This window comes from Melitaea cinxia, chromosome 23, assembly GCF_905220565.1.
Source record: "Melitaea cinxia chromosome 23, ilMelCinx1.1, whole genome shotgun sequence".
In the NCBI taxonomy this organism is placed as follows: Eukaryota; Metazoa; Arthropoda; class Insecta; order Lepidoptera; family Nymphalidae; genus Melitaea; species Melitaea cinxia.
The window spans coordinates 3,852,056-3,870,158 of record NC_059416.1 but is presented as its reverse complement, the minus strand read 5'-3'; the positions used below and the strand labels follow the sequence as shown (position 1 = coordinate 3,870,158).

At 31.5% G+C, this 18,103-nt stretch overlaps 1 protein-coding gene across 1 annotated transcript in view; it reads right to left on the bottom strand.

Moving 5' to 3' along the window:
• The window catches only part of LOC123665222 (ABC transporter G family member 20), a 43,868-nt gene that overhangs the window by 17,722 nt on the left and 8,043 nt on the right, over positions 1 to 18,103 (bottom strand). The window contains exons 3-8 of the mRNA XM_045599557.1: positions 13,731 to 13,867; positions 10,922 to 11,047; positions 5,523 to 5,616; positions 4,076 to 4,261; positions 2,909 to 3,147; positions 2,136 to 2,376 (exon numbers count right to left, since the gene is read on the bottom strand). Coding sequence (XP_045455513.1) covers positions 2,136 to 2,376; positions 2,909 to 3,147; positions 4,076 to 4,261; positions 5,523 to 5,616; positions 10,922 to 11,047; positions 13,731 to 13,867 — 1,023 coding nt within the window. The remainder of the gene's footprint in view (positions 1 to 2,135; positions 2,377 to 2,908; positions 3,148 to 4,075; positions 4,262 to 5,522; positions 5,617 to 10,921; positions 11,048 to 13,730; positions 13,868 to 18,103) is intronic.

Here is an 18,103-nt window from a genome sequence, read left to right as displayed (position 1 = left end):
AACTTGTTCTTATCAACCAGTTACAATCATTAAAACTAAATTCAATAAACCATTAACTAAAAATACTTGATAAGTATTACAGAACTCTGCTCGAGCAGGCTTACGATGTCTACCATTTTTAAAATTAAGCCTTTCTAAGTTATACTAGACAGATTAATTCATGGTTCTTATAAAGAACCCACACGTGTTAATTTCGTAGAGATATCTATGTTGTTTGGTAATTTTAATAAATAACGCCGTACCGTTTCGTTTCCGTTCAGCGAATAGGATTGTGTAATTAAACAATTTAATGCTTACAAGTTCCTCAGCTTCCCCATGAAATGTAAATGAGCTTTGTATTTCACGATGTTAATTATATCAGCCATTTTGTAATAAAAGAGAGATTGTTATCTCCATTTTGATTAATGTTTCCATGATTGTATTTCGTACTTACGTTAAATGTTAATAAATTTAGTGACGGTTTATTTTATTGTACAGTCATTTTGATTATTTATCAGAATTTTATTGTTATTATTATATAATGTAACTAGGTATAAACTTTTGGTAGAACTGCTGGAAAAGCTACTGACTCTATTTAACTGAGTTAGGGCACAGCAGGAAACCTGCCTAAAACACGGAGCAGCCTCGACTTTATAGAAGATTACAGCTAAATAACACTGTTTTCAAGCAGTGTTGTGTTCCTGTGGTGAGTAAGGTGAACAGAGCTCCTGGGGGGAATTGGGGATAGGGTCAGCAACGCGATTGCGATGCTTCTGGTATTGCAGATTACTATAAAATACGGTAATCGCTTCTTAATAATAATTAAGAACGCAAAGGAATTTAAAAACTCATTTGCGAAAATTACACAACGTGTACTAAAACTATTTAGTTAAATTTAAGTTAAGTCTCATTTATTTTATATCTGCTCTAGAGCGTAAAAATAACAAGCTGTTATGTTTTAAGTAAACTATAATATTAATTTCCTCGCTTACTTACTAAAACGTAGCACATCTTTGTTAATTTGAATACTAATTCACCAACTATATAAAACATTTACATTATTCTACTAGCTGTGCTCGCGACTTTGTCCACGTGGAATAGTGACTTTACATGTTCATCGTGATTCTTTAAAATAGCATTATTATTTTTATTTATGAACCGATTGACATGAAACAAACACTAAATTTTAAGCTAAGCTTGCCACAATATATTAATAAAAACGACATCTAAATCGAAAAAGCCGTTTCTGAGATTAGCGCATACAAACGTACTGACAAACAGACAGACAAAAAATTCTGACAATCATTGTTAAAGGTCCTAATATTTTTTTTTCATATATCTTAAATGTGATGACAGCGCCCCGTTACATTTTTATTATATGTATTGATTAACATTATAAATGCTAAAATTGAGGGTAGATGGATGTTTGTTCACTCTAAAGCAAAAATTACTTAAACTAATTGTGATTAAACTTGACACGTAGGTAACTAACGACCTAGAATAATATAATTATAACTTTTTATCCCGACATTTCCATTGGATTGATAATAGCGCGGATGAAACCGTGCACCGCGGTTAATTTTAAAACACATTTTAAATATTATTTAAAAATAGTAAATACTGTGACAAAATGATAAATAGTAATAGATAATGATAATATAATAACAATATGGTAGTTTCTATATAGGCTGTGTAGTATCACATCGATATATATTGTAATTGAAAAATAACGTCAAACCCTCTTCATAGTTTTTAGGATATTATATAGATTAAAGCTATAGAACGGTTCTTTCCATAAAATTTCTTTACCAATAAACCAGCTACTTTCAGTTGAGTTGAATTAATCCTCCTGTCGTTTTAGAATTTTATTTAATTTACACACAAAAAAGTTTTTGAGTGTGTGTGTGTGTGTTTTTTTTTCAATGCATGTATGACCTACTTGTTTATATTTAAAAATATAAGGTTGGTACAATAAAGGCTCATTAAAACATGATATGTTAGCATTCTTAAGTTAGGCCGCTGAATGTTTTGGGTAACAGACGACTAACACACAAATTTTTTTTGTGTAATATTTATAATGCATAACCTTGAATCAGAAAGTAAGTAGACTATTGACTATGCCAATAAGGAAATGTAATTAAAAATAATTAACTTACCAGGTTAGGCTGCCTTTGAGACAGGAAGTCCAAATAGCGACAGCTGAAATTCGTAATATTCCATTCCCAAGTTTCACGATCTTGTGGGCAGGTAAACTTGTTATAGTCACAGAGGGCAGTGTCGTTTGATTCTAATTCGTAGTTGACAACACCGATGGGTAGATTGACAGGGTAGTGACCAATAGCGAGGCAGAAGAGGACCATTTGAGAAATTGGTAACCCGACGATAAAAGAGAGTAATCTGCAAATATAACAACCTTTTGTAACATGAGTTATTGAAATAAGTCTAATCAAGATACTAGAATGACATTTAAGAATATTAACAACGAAGAAAATAACAATATTCTAATTTCAGAAAGTGCAAAGGCGCAGCAGTAGAGAAAATATTAAAGGCATCACGCAAATTGGCCAACGAAGCAAATGACTTTGAACTTAAGATATTTGATATTACATGAGTTCTTTAAAGGCTCTAATGAACATTTCGTGTAGGTAAATAAAAGTAGTGTAGTAAAGATATATGTTTACACTCATTTATAAATGTGAGTTAAAGAGTAAAAGAATAATGAAACCATTTATTTTCGTTCCTAATTAAAAAGGCCGTTCAATTTGCATAAAATTTGTAAGCGAATTCTAATATTCATTTTATTCATTATACGATATTAACGCAAGCTATTGCAGCTATTAATTATTATGCATTAGCTTTTGCCGCAAAATTAGATAAATTAAGTTCTGTTGCTGCTGATATTGTTTGATTATCTGTTAAAATATATTACCCGAAATTCCTGAACAGACTCCAAAAATTCTTCCAAATCAATGCTTGCATGTGGTGAGCTTTCATGGGTTTTATTCTCTCTAAGAATCTAATGGTTGGTTTTTCTTCTGGTGGTAAGGCCTCCACCACCGCAACAGATTCAGTGACGATACCTCGACCCTTGCTACTCATAGACACATTGTCTCCAAACTCTCCAGAAATTTCACCAATTTCCGGATCTTCGACATCAATGGTTGGGTCCTAGATTTTAGAGATTTCAAAAAAAATAGAATAAGATAAATAAACGAAATACATAGTTCATTCAGTAATTACTTTATGGCAAATTAGCTTTTCGTCAAGTTTTGGTACAAACGACCTCTCATCTGTCGAAAATGAAAGGAGCAATAAATATTAAAACTTAAAATCAAAATTGACATACTTGAAATTTGGAAGGTTTACAATTTCAATAAGCTTCAAGAGATATATATTGAAATTTAAAGCATTATTTCAAAAATATGGTAATACTCGTACAAGATTTTGTGTCAATTAGAAATTAATGAAAATTGTTTGAAAAGAAAACTTAATGAAAATAATTTACCTAGTAATTATACAATGGTGTGTACAAGTGGTAAATAAAATACTAAGTACCATTGCCATAAGCTTCTTTTCAAGAATAGTTAGTTGTAAAATAATGAAGATATTGTTACATTTTTAAACTTGACACAAATTTTCGGCGATACGAAATTATTCAATTACGTTTTTGGTTGAGAAATAAAATTTGCTTTATTTTTACATAACGTATTATTTAAATATTGTAGGGTACTCGGTCAGTTACGTTAATATGTAATAAGAATAATTTAGATTTTCATAAATGGTCACAAAAATATCCTGCGTTAAAACTATCATAAAAATACACTACACAACTAAACAAAATTTTCAAAGTTGCCTAGTCTTAACCAAATAAATACGGTGTATCAGGTATTATTTCTTATGTGTTTGTCTTGTGGTAGTCCAATTTTACTTTTGTAGATTTAAGATTTGATACATTGTGAATTTAAGAATAAAATAATTACAATAAAAAACAATTTTCACTAATTAGCAAAGCTTTTTGAATTGATTATAATTATTTTTAATTCACAGATTTAAGTGTCATTAATATCACAAATCCCTAGATATTTAAGTTACTTACAGGTAATGAAGGTATTTCAACTTTTTCCACAACATCAGCCAGTATACTGGACCGTCTTCTCTTGCCCAAGTTCTGTAGAACTGATAACTTCAAGAATACCTCCTCAAGACTTTCTGCCTGGTATCTTGCGATGAGCTCACTCGGAGACTCTTCTGCTAAGAATCTTCCTCCACGCATAAGGCCGATCTAAGAAATAGATTTAGGTTAATTTATTTCGTATTTTTAACCAACTTCAAAAAAGGAGGAGGTTACACTTACACAATTCGCTCGTGTATATACATATATTTATGAACGTTCGGGGATAACGTCGTCGCTTATGAACCGATTTTGATAATTCTTTTTTTGTTGGAAAGGAGATATCCCAAGTGTAGTACCATGATAAGGAAACCAGGATTTGATGATGGAATCGCAGATAAATTGAGGGAAACCCTCGAAAATCGTAGAGACGACTAGTGCATTTTTTTAATTTTTTTCGTCTTCTTACGTTGTATTACTTATCGATGTAATTGAAGTCGGTTTTTTTGTTTGCGAACAAATACAATTATTTATTTTTATAATTATCTATTTAGATAAATTAAAGTGAATGGCCGGAACGTATGTATGTACTCGTTTATACTTTTATCTAAATTTAAACTCAACTGACTTCCGAACGACTGCAATTAACTGAATTGTTCACGTGTTCATCGTGGTGTGCACGACAAAATAAAAAATAAATCGAAACATACCCAAAAAAATTGTAATAGTATATTTTTCTCTGGGTCACCTAGTTAACAAGCCTCAAAGCAATGGTTAGTTTGACAGTTCTCTGTAATTAAACTACAAACGGGAAAAACTCTACCTCCCATTGTTAAAGACTATTAGTATCGTCATTTTTCAAATAGCGTTATCAAAAACTGGTGAAACACGCCTGTTTTTAAAGTATTAAAAAATATAACCTGATGCTCTGATCATCATTTTAAATCTCATCCCACTTTTTTTTTAAGTAGTTCAAAAGTGATCTGTTATAAAAACATTAAATAATTGTTCCAAATAATCGCAGTTATCTCCCAATAAAGCTAATGAACGTAAATCCACATTTTTGTTGTTTACGAGTCATTAACTATCACGAACAAAAACTAACGTCTTATTGCCAAAATATGTGACAGATACATTTGTCCTAATGACCAGGAAAATACCAGAAGAAAACGTGTACGGTATCAAAAAAATTTTGGGAAAGTCGGAATTACGGAGCCACAAAGGGACCACAAACTTTATTGTTCAAATCCTTCCTTAATACCTTTTTATAGATCAAAAGAAACATTAACATTGTTATTTATTTCATTATGTTTTAATATAACTTCAGAGATAGTCTTTGAAATATTTTTCCTAACATTAATGGCGTAAATATAAGAATTTGGGGCTTTAATTTAGTTAATATTTAAAAATATGTACACATTTTTATACTTACAATATTAGCTTGTTTAGTTTCATCAATATAATGTGTAGTTATAATGACTGTTGTTCTTCCGCCTTTAGTTATATCAACCAAGTGATCCCAAATACTGAAAAAAAAAAAAAACAAAAATATATTAGTCTTCTTATACTTCAAACGCGTTGGCGCTGCGGTCACAGCATTGGCTTTTGCACTTGAGCTCGCGGTATCGATGCCCGCTCATTACAAACATTTGTATTGGCCATTTGGTTGTGGTCTCGGCGGTTGCGGTCGTGTATTGTGTTTCTAAACCTCTGACTGAGGAAAAAAATTCTACCGGGGACCGGTATTACCCATATTTATGATATGTTTATTTTAGATCAAAACTTATGAAGAAAACAGTTTATCTGGTTTGATAAAGTAAAATTTGATACGTTTCATTTAAAGAAATGGTTTGTAATAGGAAAACGACAACAAAAAGAAAATTTAAAGTATCCGGTGATTGAATTATTTCTATTTTCTTTGTTTTAATTAAAAGAGTTTTTAATCAACGAGTCACACAATATTCTTTAATTTGATTGGGTCTATAGACGATTGGAGTCTTCATTTAATAAATATAAGTTACTAATGATTCGTAATGTAGATTTCATTGATAGCAGTAACCTCAGCATTAACTGATTTGAGGTTTGCTAATTCTGAATTTTTAAAAAATTAAATTATTTTATAAAAAGATATTAAAATTGTACTAAGTATATACTTGTTCAAGATTTTGTAATATTAGAACCACTTTATACAATTATACCATATAATAACTAAAATAATTGCATTTTTATGTAACGGATAGAACATAATTAGTTTTTACCTACATTGTATGCATATTTACTAGGATATTAATTATTTAAATGAATATATATACCTACTACACAACATCATGTTGTTATAGTACAAAAGAAGTTGTTAAACAGAATTATTATTTACTCAATCAGACCTCGTATACATATCATAGTATCGGTTTTATCAAGTAAATTCATTATTCTATCATATAATTAATTTTCAAATTAAACCAAAGAAAAGAAAAGTAAAAAAAAAATGTGTACAATTTCATCTATAAAACTCAAAATTATCCGTTACTCGCGCATTCAATAATGAATTTCATTGAATAATTTATGCTTTGTCAAGTAGAATATTTACTCCTTTATAAAACTTTGATTAAATAATCGTTTCATCAATTCGAATACACGCAGCTGTGAACTTTATCTGAGATTGAAGGGTAGTTCACATATAACGAAATTTGTGCAGTTCAGACACTGGCTATTAACTTTTCTGTACATCTAATTTGTATATGTTTATTAAATCTTAGAATATTTTAAATTACTTCGAAAATAATTTTTAGGTCCAAAAGTCTTTATTATTTTATAGAGAATAAAAAACTGCGTTATGACTATGGAGTAGATGATGTAACATTATTATAGCTATCTATCAATCAATCACTCAAAACATTCCTATATACAACTAGCTGACCTGGCGAACTTCGTTCCGCCTAATTTTTTCTTAAATATAATAATTACATATATCAAAATGAAATATAGCCTATCTTTCAAGTTGGATCAAACTGCACATGGTGTGCGAATTTTATTATAATCGGTTAAGTGGTTTAGGAGTCCATTGAGGACAAACATTGTGACACGAGATTTATATATATTAAGATTAGGGTTTCAAATACCTTTGATTCATTTAAAAAAATTTGGAATATTCTGTAAGCTTATGTATATTTGATGTTAAGTCACCACACACGATTAGGAATATAAATTCTTCTAAGAAGAATTGACAAGTAGCTGATTAGTTACTCTTTTAAAAACCATCAAATCTTTTACGAAACCGTTATAAATTTAATAATGTCGAATAAATACACTTCGAAATTTCGGTTCCATAATAAATTGTTCCCCGGCACTATCGCTAAAACATCGATCTTTTCTGAAAAGTTTTTAGTAGAGGAAAAAGATAAAAGGTACACTTTGAATTCCTTCGAGCACTTTAAATAAGTTTCATAGTTTATAATGTGTTAAGACATGAATCGGATTAAAAGAAAAAGAAGTGTGAAAGATTTTAGTTTTTGGTGCTCTCGTGTGCCGTCAGATTTCATCCATTTTAACTTCAGGCAGATTTTCTTGTGTGTAGGGTATAAAGCTATAGTCAATTGGTTATATGTGAACTCTATCTCAATATGCAGTAAGACATGGGTCATCACATCAGCCTATTACAGTCTACTACTGGACATAGGCTTCCACAAGTTCGAGTCAAAAATGACGTGAACTTATTGTTTTGCCTATAGTCACCACGCTGGGCATGCAGGTTGCTGACCGCAGGGCTGGCTTTGTAGCACCGAAGACATGGATATTCGACTACGATTGGTAGGGTTGGCAAATTGCCGAAATCCGCCCGAGTTTAAAAATCATTTTGATTATGTTCAGACACCATTCCGTAAAAATACAAACTACCTTGTTAAACAACTTTACTTACAAATACTACAGAGATACTTGACACGAATATCTAAAATATAAAATAATAATAGTTTATTATACGCCAATATTTTTAAATTTAATATATTTTGTATATATCATCACACATTTATTACCTAAAGAAATCAATAACTTAAAAAGTACCGTATTATACATATCCATTTAAACGTTAACATTTGCGAGTAATTCCAACTATTTTACTAGTATTTTCATCTCTCTCAACGATCAAACCAAAATCTCAATAATTTTAATTATCTCTCTTTAATTTTTATCTAGCAACCCTGTCGCCATCGATTAGATGTAATTGGTAAATTGAAAATCCCCCAATTCACCGCCGACTAAAAAGTTCCAGTCAACTCAATAAGAATGTCATTGACTACTTTATGGAGATATAAATCTTTTTCTGATCAATTTAATTAGTAATAAATATAAAAACAAAATAATTTAATACATTTTGAAAATGTTTGTAGACCCTGCGATGATACGCCTTTTATGTACGTCGTGAGGTCATTGAAACTTCATAAGTTCAATGTACGTAATAACACTACAACATCTTAAAATTTTATTATACAAAATGCTCATCCATAATTTTTTGTATCTACAGAGTACAATACTTGGTTAATTTAATCCATTTACCTTCTAACTTCTATCTATACTAACAAATAGAGAGCCGGTTTTTTCGTTCGGTTATACCTCGAAAACTGCTGAACCTATCGGAACAATACTTTATACCATAAGATGCAGCTTTCATTTTGATGTTTGTTTGTTTGTTTGATCTTTTGTTTTGTTTTGTTTTGATGAAGGATATATAATATGTTGGTGATTACTCATCGAGTAAAAAAAATATGGACAGACAGATGTCGCTAGTATTAAATAAATCTTAACTAAGTTTCGTTATTAGTATTATGAAACAGTGATTTCGATTAAAGTGAATTATTAACAATTAAAGAATTATCGTCTTTCATAAAGGCATTTTTTTATTAAAGAAATATAATTGAAACAAAGGGCTGATTTAATGCCTAACAGCATTCTCTCTCAGTCAGCATTTTAGGCCAATCAAAAAAATAACGAATCATACGCAGTATTTTTAACCGACTTCTGAAAACGGGGGAGGTTCTCAATTCGATTGTATTTTTTGTTATTGGCGTTATCAGAACTTTTGACTGGATGGAACGATTTTTTTTATTGGAAGTTGGTGCGTGTCCCATTTAAATATGATTGAGATCTAATAAGCACATTTCGAGTTTTATCTAATAATACGTATTTACTTGACGATTTTTTGTCGACTTACGTTGTATTATGCCTCATAACTTTTGACTGGATTACTGTTGAAGTAATCTTTGATAACACTTATTTACTGAACTATTTTTTCGTATACCTACATTGTATTACTTGGAGGTGTAATCGAAATTAGTTTTTTTTCGATTGCCAGCAAAAAATATTTTTGATAGATTTAAACTGTCTGTTTATTATGAGCATTACGCAAAATATGCAGCATGAGATAGGGTTCATTGATTGATTGATTCTACTGAATATAGGCTTCTTTCTCCATGATTGGAGCTTAATCTACCACGCTTTTCGACTGCGGGTTGGCAGATATGTTCCCTACGATGAAAAATGATAGCTATCAGATGTTTATGAAAATAACCGGGACCGACAGTTTAACATGTTCTCCGAGGCATGGTGGGGAGACGCAAATTTGTACAAATAATATGCAGTAATATTCAATGATAACTTAATTTTAGTAAAATGGTACTGATATAAAAAATAAAAATTGTAATATTGAATGCCCTAAGTGCGCATTTATAGTTTTAAATAAAATTATGCGGATAACAAATAGTGAGATAGTAACAACGCACGAATAATATTCCGTGAGTGTGACATTTTTATGTTTAAGTTAACCAATACAATATACCTACGTCATTTCCGGGAATATTAAAGTCAAAATTCTTATACGGCTGTTAGAATTAACTTTTAAATAATAATAGCTATGATTAATATTAACACGGGATACGCTACATATATCCTTTTATCTATAAATCAGGTTATTAGCAACCATAAAAGCTTAAAAGTTTTGTAACATTACTATATGGGTTGATAACAACAATGGCTTCAACTACATTGACAAACCCTAATGTGGTTCTACAAAACAATTTTTGTATATGCCTATTTCTTTTGTTTTTCCAAGAATTGTTTCACTATTATCACTGATTTTTTTTTATTTCGAATGTAAAGACATGTCTATAAATCTAGTGTTAATTATTATCTACATATTTATATCCTCTCCTAAATCCAATCTTTTGGACTCTACAGAAAACATCTGTACTCAGCGCCATCTCTATTTTTTGGCTTCGTTCAATGCACAATCTATTGAAATTTTTCCATAACTAAATATCCATATACATATTATAAAATGGTAGGAAAGTCAAAACTGTACATTAAATATTTTTTTTAAAAGAATATTTGAGGTGTGATCTACAATCGATACCGAAGCCAAAAATATAGTTTTTAGAATTTTGTCTGTTTGTCTGTTTGTCTGTATGTATGTCCGGGATGAACTCGAAAAATACTGCATGGATTTACTTTAAATTTGGCACGAATATTATTAAGAAGTCGGGTCAATATATAGGCTACATAATATCACGCTATCACCTACGGGGAACGAGCAGTGAACCTTTATCTCTTCAACGCATTCTGTAACAACGTGTAATCTAACGACGCATATTTGAATGTTGTTGTTATTATGTTAATAACCATGCTATAAGCTAGCTTCACACTATAAATAAAGACATTCTGTAGTATATTTAGTATCAGCATTGCACCCATGCGAAGCCGGGGCGGGTCGCTAGTATTGGAATAACTGGCGAAGAATATATATTATTATAAGCATCTTTCTTTCAAAAATTAATTTCATACCTCTGTCTCAAAACAGGATCAACACCAACTGTGGGCTCGTCAAGGATCAGTAGTTCAGGATCGTGGATAAGGGCAGCTGCGAGAGACACACGACGTTGCTGACCTCCTGACAGATTTTTCACTTGTCTGAAAAACAAGAACAGATACATTTAAGACTTTCCAAGGACTTCCATTAATTCATTTTGGACTGAGCCTCGGGCAGATTTTAAGTGTCTGAAATCCTACACAGTTAGATCTTACGAGCATTATGCCATTGGTTGAAGTTGACCAACATCAGTTTTTTTATGAAATCTGAACAGTTCGCTTTTTAAGTTCAAAATGTTGTTTTAAGTTTATCTATGCAATGCATATTTTGCTTTGATTTATAAGATACTTTGTTTTATACGTAAAGTTTAATTTCTTCCTCATCGCATTACTCTGAAGGTCTGCTAGTTCATGTTAAACACCTTTTTGCACTAAGCTTGTTTATTGAGGTAGCATGACTGTTTAGAGCGGAACTATTAAAAATAACGTCAAAAAATCTGATAAAAACATAGATATTGCAAGAATGGAATACAATATCTTATATACATAATCTTTATACGTTTTACTGCTAAAAAATCTTCTAGAAACAAGAAGATTCCTACTTCACACACATACTGTTTTACTGTAAATTACCGAAAACACATATCTAAGAACTTTTTTTTTTTAAATCGTGTAGATTTTCTGTTTACCTTCACCAGAATCAATAGTTACGATGAAATGTCACTAGCACCTCCTTTGTATTCTGTCTACTGCGCATTGTATTTAAGTTCTAATTATGTTGATTGTACATAGTTGTTATAGACTATTATATAAAAGGTTAAAAGTAAATGATGATATTATAGCAAATCTATATAGTTAATGGTCTATTAAAAAAAAATAGAATTACAATTGCCTATTAATATTACCGAGATTGAGGCAACTGCAGTAATAAAATTGCTATCATATAATCTATATCTATAAAAATAAATAAAATTGGAGTGTCTGTTTGTAATATTGAAATAACAGCTTTTTACCAAATGCATATGGATGTATACACGGTACATATATCAAAATAACATTTTTTACAATTTTTGTCTGTCTGTCAGTCTATCTGTCTGTCTGTATGTTCCGCCTAATCTCTGAAACAGCTGGACCGATTTTGACGGGGTTTTCACTAGCAGATAACTGATGTAATAAGAAGTAACTTAGGCTACTTTTAGTTTTTAAATTTATTTATTTTATAAGACTGCGAACTGAACAAAAACTTTGTTAAATTTCACGCGGACGAAGTCGCGGGCACAGCTATTATTGTTATAAAAAAGAGGATTAAAGTAACTTAAAATTTGTTTTTAATGATTAAAATGACTTGATTTATTGTAATGAAATAGTATTACCATTTTATTTAATCTGGTGATATTGCTAATTTATGTGAGAATCGGTCCGATTAAATCGAATAATACATTGCAATGCGCTAATTAATTACGGTTATGTAATAGTTTATGCGAGTCACACCTATGACCTATGAGTTTGCATGATATTATAATATTTTTTTGAAAAAACTCGACTTTTTTTAAATTAATTTATATTTCGTGATTGTTTACAATACTAGAACCCTTTTGGTTTAGTATAAGTTTAATTATACATTAGATACTTAGGCATGTTTGACATGTTCATAAAAGTAGACAAATGACGCCGCGTTGGCGCAACGGTCACAGCCATGGATTGTACCTGTTGCGCTGGCGGTTGCGGGTTCGATCTCCGCACGTGACAAACATTTGTATTGACCATACAGGTGTTTGCCGTGATCTGGGTGTTTGTGCAGTCCTTGTGGGTCTCCCCACCGTGCCTCGGAGAGCATGTTAAGCCGTCGGTCCCGGTTGTTATCATGTACACCTGATCGTTACTCATAGTAGGGAATATATCCGCCAACCCGCTTGGAGCAGCGTGGTGGATTAAGCTCTGATCCTTCTCCTATATGGGGAAAGAGGCCTATGCCCAGTTGTGGGATATTACAGGCTGAAGCGTAGACAATTGAGTCATAGTAAGATGATTTCTCACCTAAACTTTTCTTTTATAATGATACTCATTTTGTTCTTAATAGTAAGTACCATAACCTACATGGTAAAAATCCTAATAAAACTAAATGAAATTTTCAAATAAAAGCTATAAGCTACAAAATTATTTTACTAAAACAAATAGACAATTAAAATTTATCGTACATACAATACCCACTGCAGATTGTTTATTCACAACAAGCAAATACAATTGACAAAGATTTCATTTATATATGCACTCGTAAATATTATTAAAGTCTGTAATACGAATTTATTGAAACATTTTTGATACATGCTTAAAAACTTGCATATAGATACCTAGTCTATAATATAAAAATGAGTCGCTGAATGTGTTGCTAAGCGCAAAACTCGAGAACGGTTGGGCCGATTTCGCTAATTCTTTTTTTAAAATATTCCTTGAAGTACGAGGATGGTTCTTACGGAGAGAAAAATTCAAAAAAAAAATTAAATTTCCTGAAAAAGTCTAAAAACAACACTTTTATACTCCCATAAAAAAGATTTGTGATAATACTTAAAAGTCAATTTGAACTTTAATACCATACGATAAAGTTTGTGTTAGGCGATACGAAGTTCGCCGGGTCAGCTAGTTTCATATAAATATAGGAAACATATATCGACTTACCGTATAATACTTTAGTATTACTACATCTAAGTCGTTTGTCAGTGCAAAAGTTTGCACTATTAAGCGCAAAGGTTCGCACAGCAATAGTAAAAATTTACAGATTTCTTACCTCGTATGGTTTGGTAGTTGTAGTAGCGATATCAGAAAATCTATTCGTTCTTCAACTTCTTTCGTTGACATGCCGGCGATCCAACCGAAATATATCATTGTTTCACGAATGGAAAATTCACCAAAAAGCGCTACTTCCTGCAAAAAATTTGAAGAACATAAGAATTTTGCTACACGCAAACATACATCTATACTAATATTATAAAGAGGAAAGATTTGATTGTTTGTTTGTTTGCATTGAATAGGCTCCGAAACTAAAGAACCGATTTGAAAAATTCTTTCACTGTTGAGAAGCTACACTATCCGCGGGTGACATAGGCTATATTATATTTTCAAAAAAGTAGAGGAAAAAATTATATTGAATTTTTTGTTAAATACCCGTGCGAATCCGGGGCGGGATGCTAGTAAGATAATAAGATTACAAAGACTTGCTCAAAAAATAATTTAGACCGATAAATTAGTTTGATTTTGAAAATATTTGTAATGTTTTTTGTTATAAACTGTAGCCTTAATTATTTATATTATTTTTTATTTTGACTCTTACATTATATTTTTAAAAGTTTCTTGATAGTACAAGGGTAGAAGCAGATTCGGGTCGATGGTATATTATTTATGTCTTATATTTCAACGGCAATGCTTTAGTCCAATGACGATTGGTCATGTGGAGCTGAGACAATGCCAATTTCTGAGAAATTATATGATGGAGTAAGTCGCATATACATACATATGTATATAGAATAGCATATGTCATCTCCTAGACAAATGAAAAGGTTGACACGGGAGTGGAAAATTTACAGTTTTATCCAGTTTGCATACACATAAAAATACAATGATTCACTGTTACTTTGCAGAAACTATATTTCTGTTTATTATGTGGATTAACCTTTTATAAGCTAGCAGAATGTGTGGTCAATCAAACGAGTATGGGTGTATGATAATTAAAAAACCTTTTACGGAGTGGTCGGATTTGAATAGCATTCTTTAGTATAATAAACTACAAACATAAGCATATGGATTATTACGTTTTTATATGGTTCCATACCGGGAACCTCATGGGAATAATATTTTTTCTGAAAAATAAAGAGACGCTGATATGATATGATAATCAAACGCATTTATTCTCTCTCTATTTCGACTTAGTGCTAAAGTGAAGTTGGAGGACTACTTATTAGTTAAGGTTTTATTTTCAGTACTAGAATCGACCAAATTAATAATTTCTTGGGTTTAATTTTATTTTACATGTCTTTATGTACTGCCTCTACATTGTATCATTGTATCAATTGTAACATAAGTACACGCAATCATAATAATATGAAGCAAAGATTATAGAACAATAACATTGTTAGAAAAAGATTGAATGGCATTTTACCCATTCTCTATAACTATCGGAATATTTCATAATGTGATAAAGTAGTAGGTATAGGAAGGATCTTATTGTCTATTAATTTCTATGGATTTATTTAAACGTACACTCAGTTTATTATTGTATATAATTTGATATTTTTTTTACTATGATGAGGTTTTAGACTATTCACAACGCATCCCTATAATATGAACCTTATTTTTGTGTCACAGATTACAAAATGTAATGAAAGATCTTTTTAATCGAGGCGAAAATTCCAATAGCAAATAACTCCTATGGACTATTATTACATTGTTAATATAGTTCTCATTGAATACAGTTTTTTTTTATATGTTTATATAATATTTTTGTTATTTTTATTAAAAAAATACGTAACTTACTAAAAATGAAACGCATTAATTTAAAAAAATATATACATCAACGTTTGAAGTCACCTTCTTGTAATTATTTACAAGTTTTCGCAGGTATTTTTTGCACATTGACGTCAATGGGCATCATAATAAAATATTTAAAAGTAATGACTAAGTAAAAACCAGCAAAACAAGATTTTGCGATGACGTTCCTTAGCGGACGTTGTTGAGACCCTGGTAGATATATTTTTAATCGACTTCTAAAAAATGAGGCAATTCACAATTCGACTGGATTTTTTACGTGTGTTATTATACTTGTAAATTTTTTATTTGACGTACCGATTTTGATATTATTTTTAACCGACTTCCAAAAAAGGAGGAGGTTCTCAATTTGACTGTATTTTTTTTTATTTTTTTTTTTTTTATGTATGTTACATCAGAACTTTTGACCGGGTAGACCGATTTCGACAAATTTTGCTTTAATTGAAAGGTGGTATGTGCCAATTGGTCCCATTTAAATTTATTTGAGATCTAACAACTGCTTTTCGCGTTATATCTAATAATGCGTTTTTACTTGACGCTTTTTTCGTCGACCTACGTTGTATTATACCGCATAACTTTCTATTGGATGTACCGATTTTGATAATTCTTTTTTTGTTGGAAAGGGGTTATCTCTAGTTTGGTACCGTGATAAGGAAACCAGGATCTGATGATGGGATCCCAGAGAAATCGAGGGAAACTCTAGAAAATCCGCAATAACTTTTTACTGGGTGTACCGATTTTGATAATTTTTAATTCAATCGAAAGCTGATGTTTATCATGTGGTCACATATAAATTTTATTGAGATCTGATAACTACTTTTTGAGTAATCTTTGATAACGCGTAGTTGTTTGACTATTTTTTCGTCGATCTACGTTGTATTACTTGTCGATGTAATTGAAGTCGGTTTTTTTTTCGTTTGCGAGCAAACACAATTATTGTAATCAAAAACTGGTGTTTATCGTGTGGTTTCATCTAAATTTAATCGAAATCTCACTAGTACTTTTTGAATAACTTCGAATAATTAATTTTTAAATGACTATTTTTTCGTTTGCCTACGTTGTGTTATGCTTGAAGACAAAAGTCTTCGAGCAATGCGTTCTGCCTGTGCTAACACACGGAGCCGAGACGTGGTCACTGACGAAGGGACTGGTCCACAAGCTTAAAGTCGCTCAACAAGCAATGCAACGAGCTATGCTTGGGGTTTCTCTCAAAGATAGGATTAAAAATGAGACTATCCGCGAGAGAACGAAAGTAACCGACATAGCCCACAGAATTAGCAAGTTGAAGTGGCAGTGGGCTGGTCATCTGTGTCGCAGGACCGATGGCCGTTGGAGCAGACGGGTCTGGAGTGGAGACCGCGTCTTGGCAAACGCAGTCTGGGACGTCCTCCGGTCCGTTGGACCGACGATCTACGTAAGATTGCCGGTGTAGGCTGGATGAGGATTGCGGAAAACCGGGATGTCTGGCGCGAACTGGGGGAGGCCTATGTCCAGCAGTGGACTGCAATAGGCTGAGCTGACTGCTGACTACGTTGTCTTACTTGACGATGTATTGATTTCTGATTTCTCAGATATTCTGTATTGCAGAGAATACGGTTAATTTTATGAATTGAACCAATGTAAAATGAAAAAAAAAAATTAAAGAGACGTTAGTTGACCCGATTAATCTTTACCTTCAAACAGACGTCAATATTAGGACTTACTTAAAGTGATATATACACCTGCATAATATAACTTTGTAGTAAGTTTATTTTTTATTTTTTAATTTATTATTAGTATTAAAATTATTACTTTACTTTCTGTAAAGTATGGTCGTTAGTTAACTTTGGTTTTTTTACTATTGAAATTTTATCAATGAATTTTTTTAGTATATCTGATTGTTTCCCAAGCATAAATAAAAAAGTATATAAGTAAATAATTATGTAATTTATTGCGAAGTATTTAATTGTAAAAAATTGTTATACAGGTTTTTAATATGAATAATCTGTTCATTGTTTTTGATTAATTTTCGCATGAAAAAAACAGAATCGTCTGAACGTAGTATAAGAGTTCCCGCAGACTAGACATTGTATATATTATTAAATTTACTGATTACATAAGTAACCAAAACTATCTCAAGTAACAGATATTACTCATTAAATATACTATAGCCAATAGAAAAATGCTTATAAACAGGTTTAGAACAAAATAAAATACTCTTAATCAATCGTATACATGGCGGATCTATCATCTATGATAGCACTTCTTTCTTTTCATGAAGTGCAGAGGATTGAGCAACATGGTAGACAATTAGCATTTTTTTTCACTAGATAGAAAAAGACGTCGCGCTAGCGTAACGGTCACAGCATTGGTTTTTGGCTGTTGCGCAGGCGGTTGCGGGTTCGATACTCGCACATGACAAACATTTTTATTGGCCACAAAGATGTTTGTCGTGGTCTGGGTGTTTGTGCAGTTCTTATGAGTCTCCCTACCGTGCCTCGGAGAGCACGTTAAGCAGTCGGTCCCGGTTGTAATAATATATATACACCTGAAAGCGATCGTTACTCATAGTATGAAATATATCCGCCAACCCGCATTGGAGCAGCGTCGTGGATTAATCTCTGATCCTTCTCCTACACG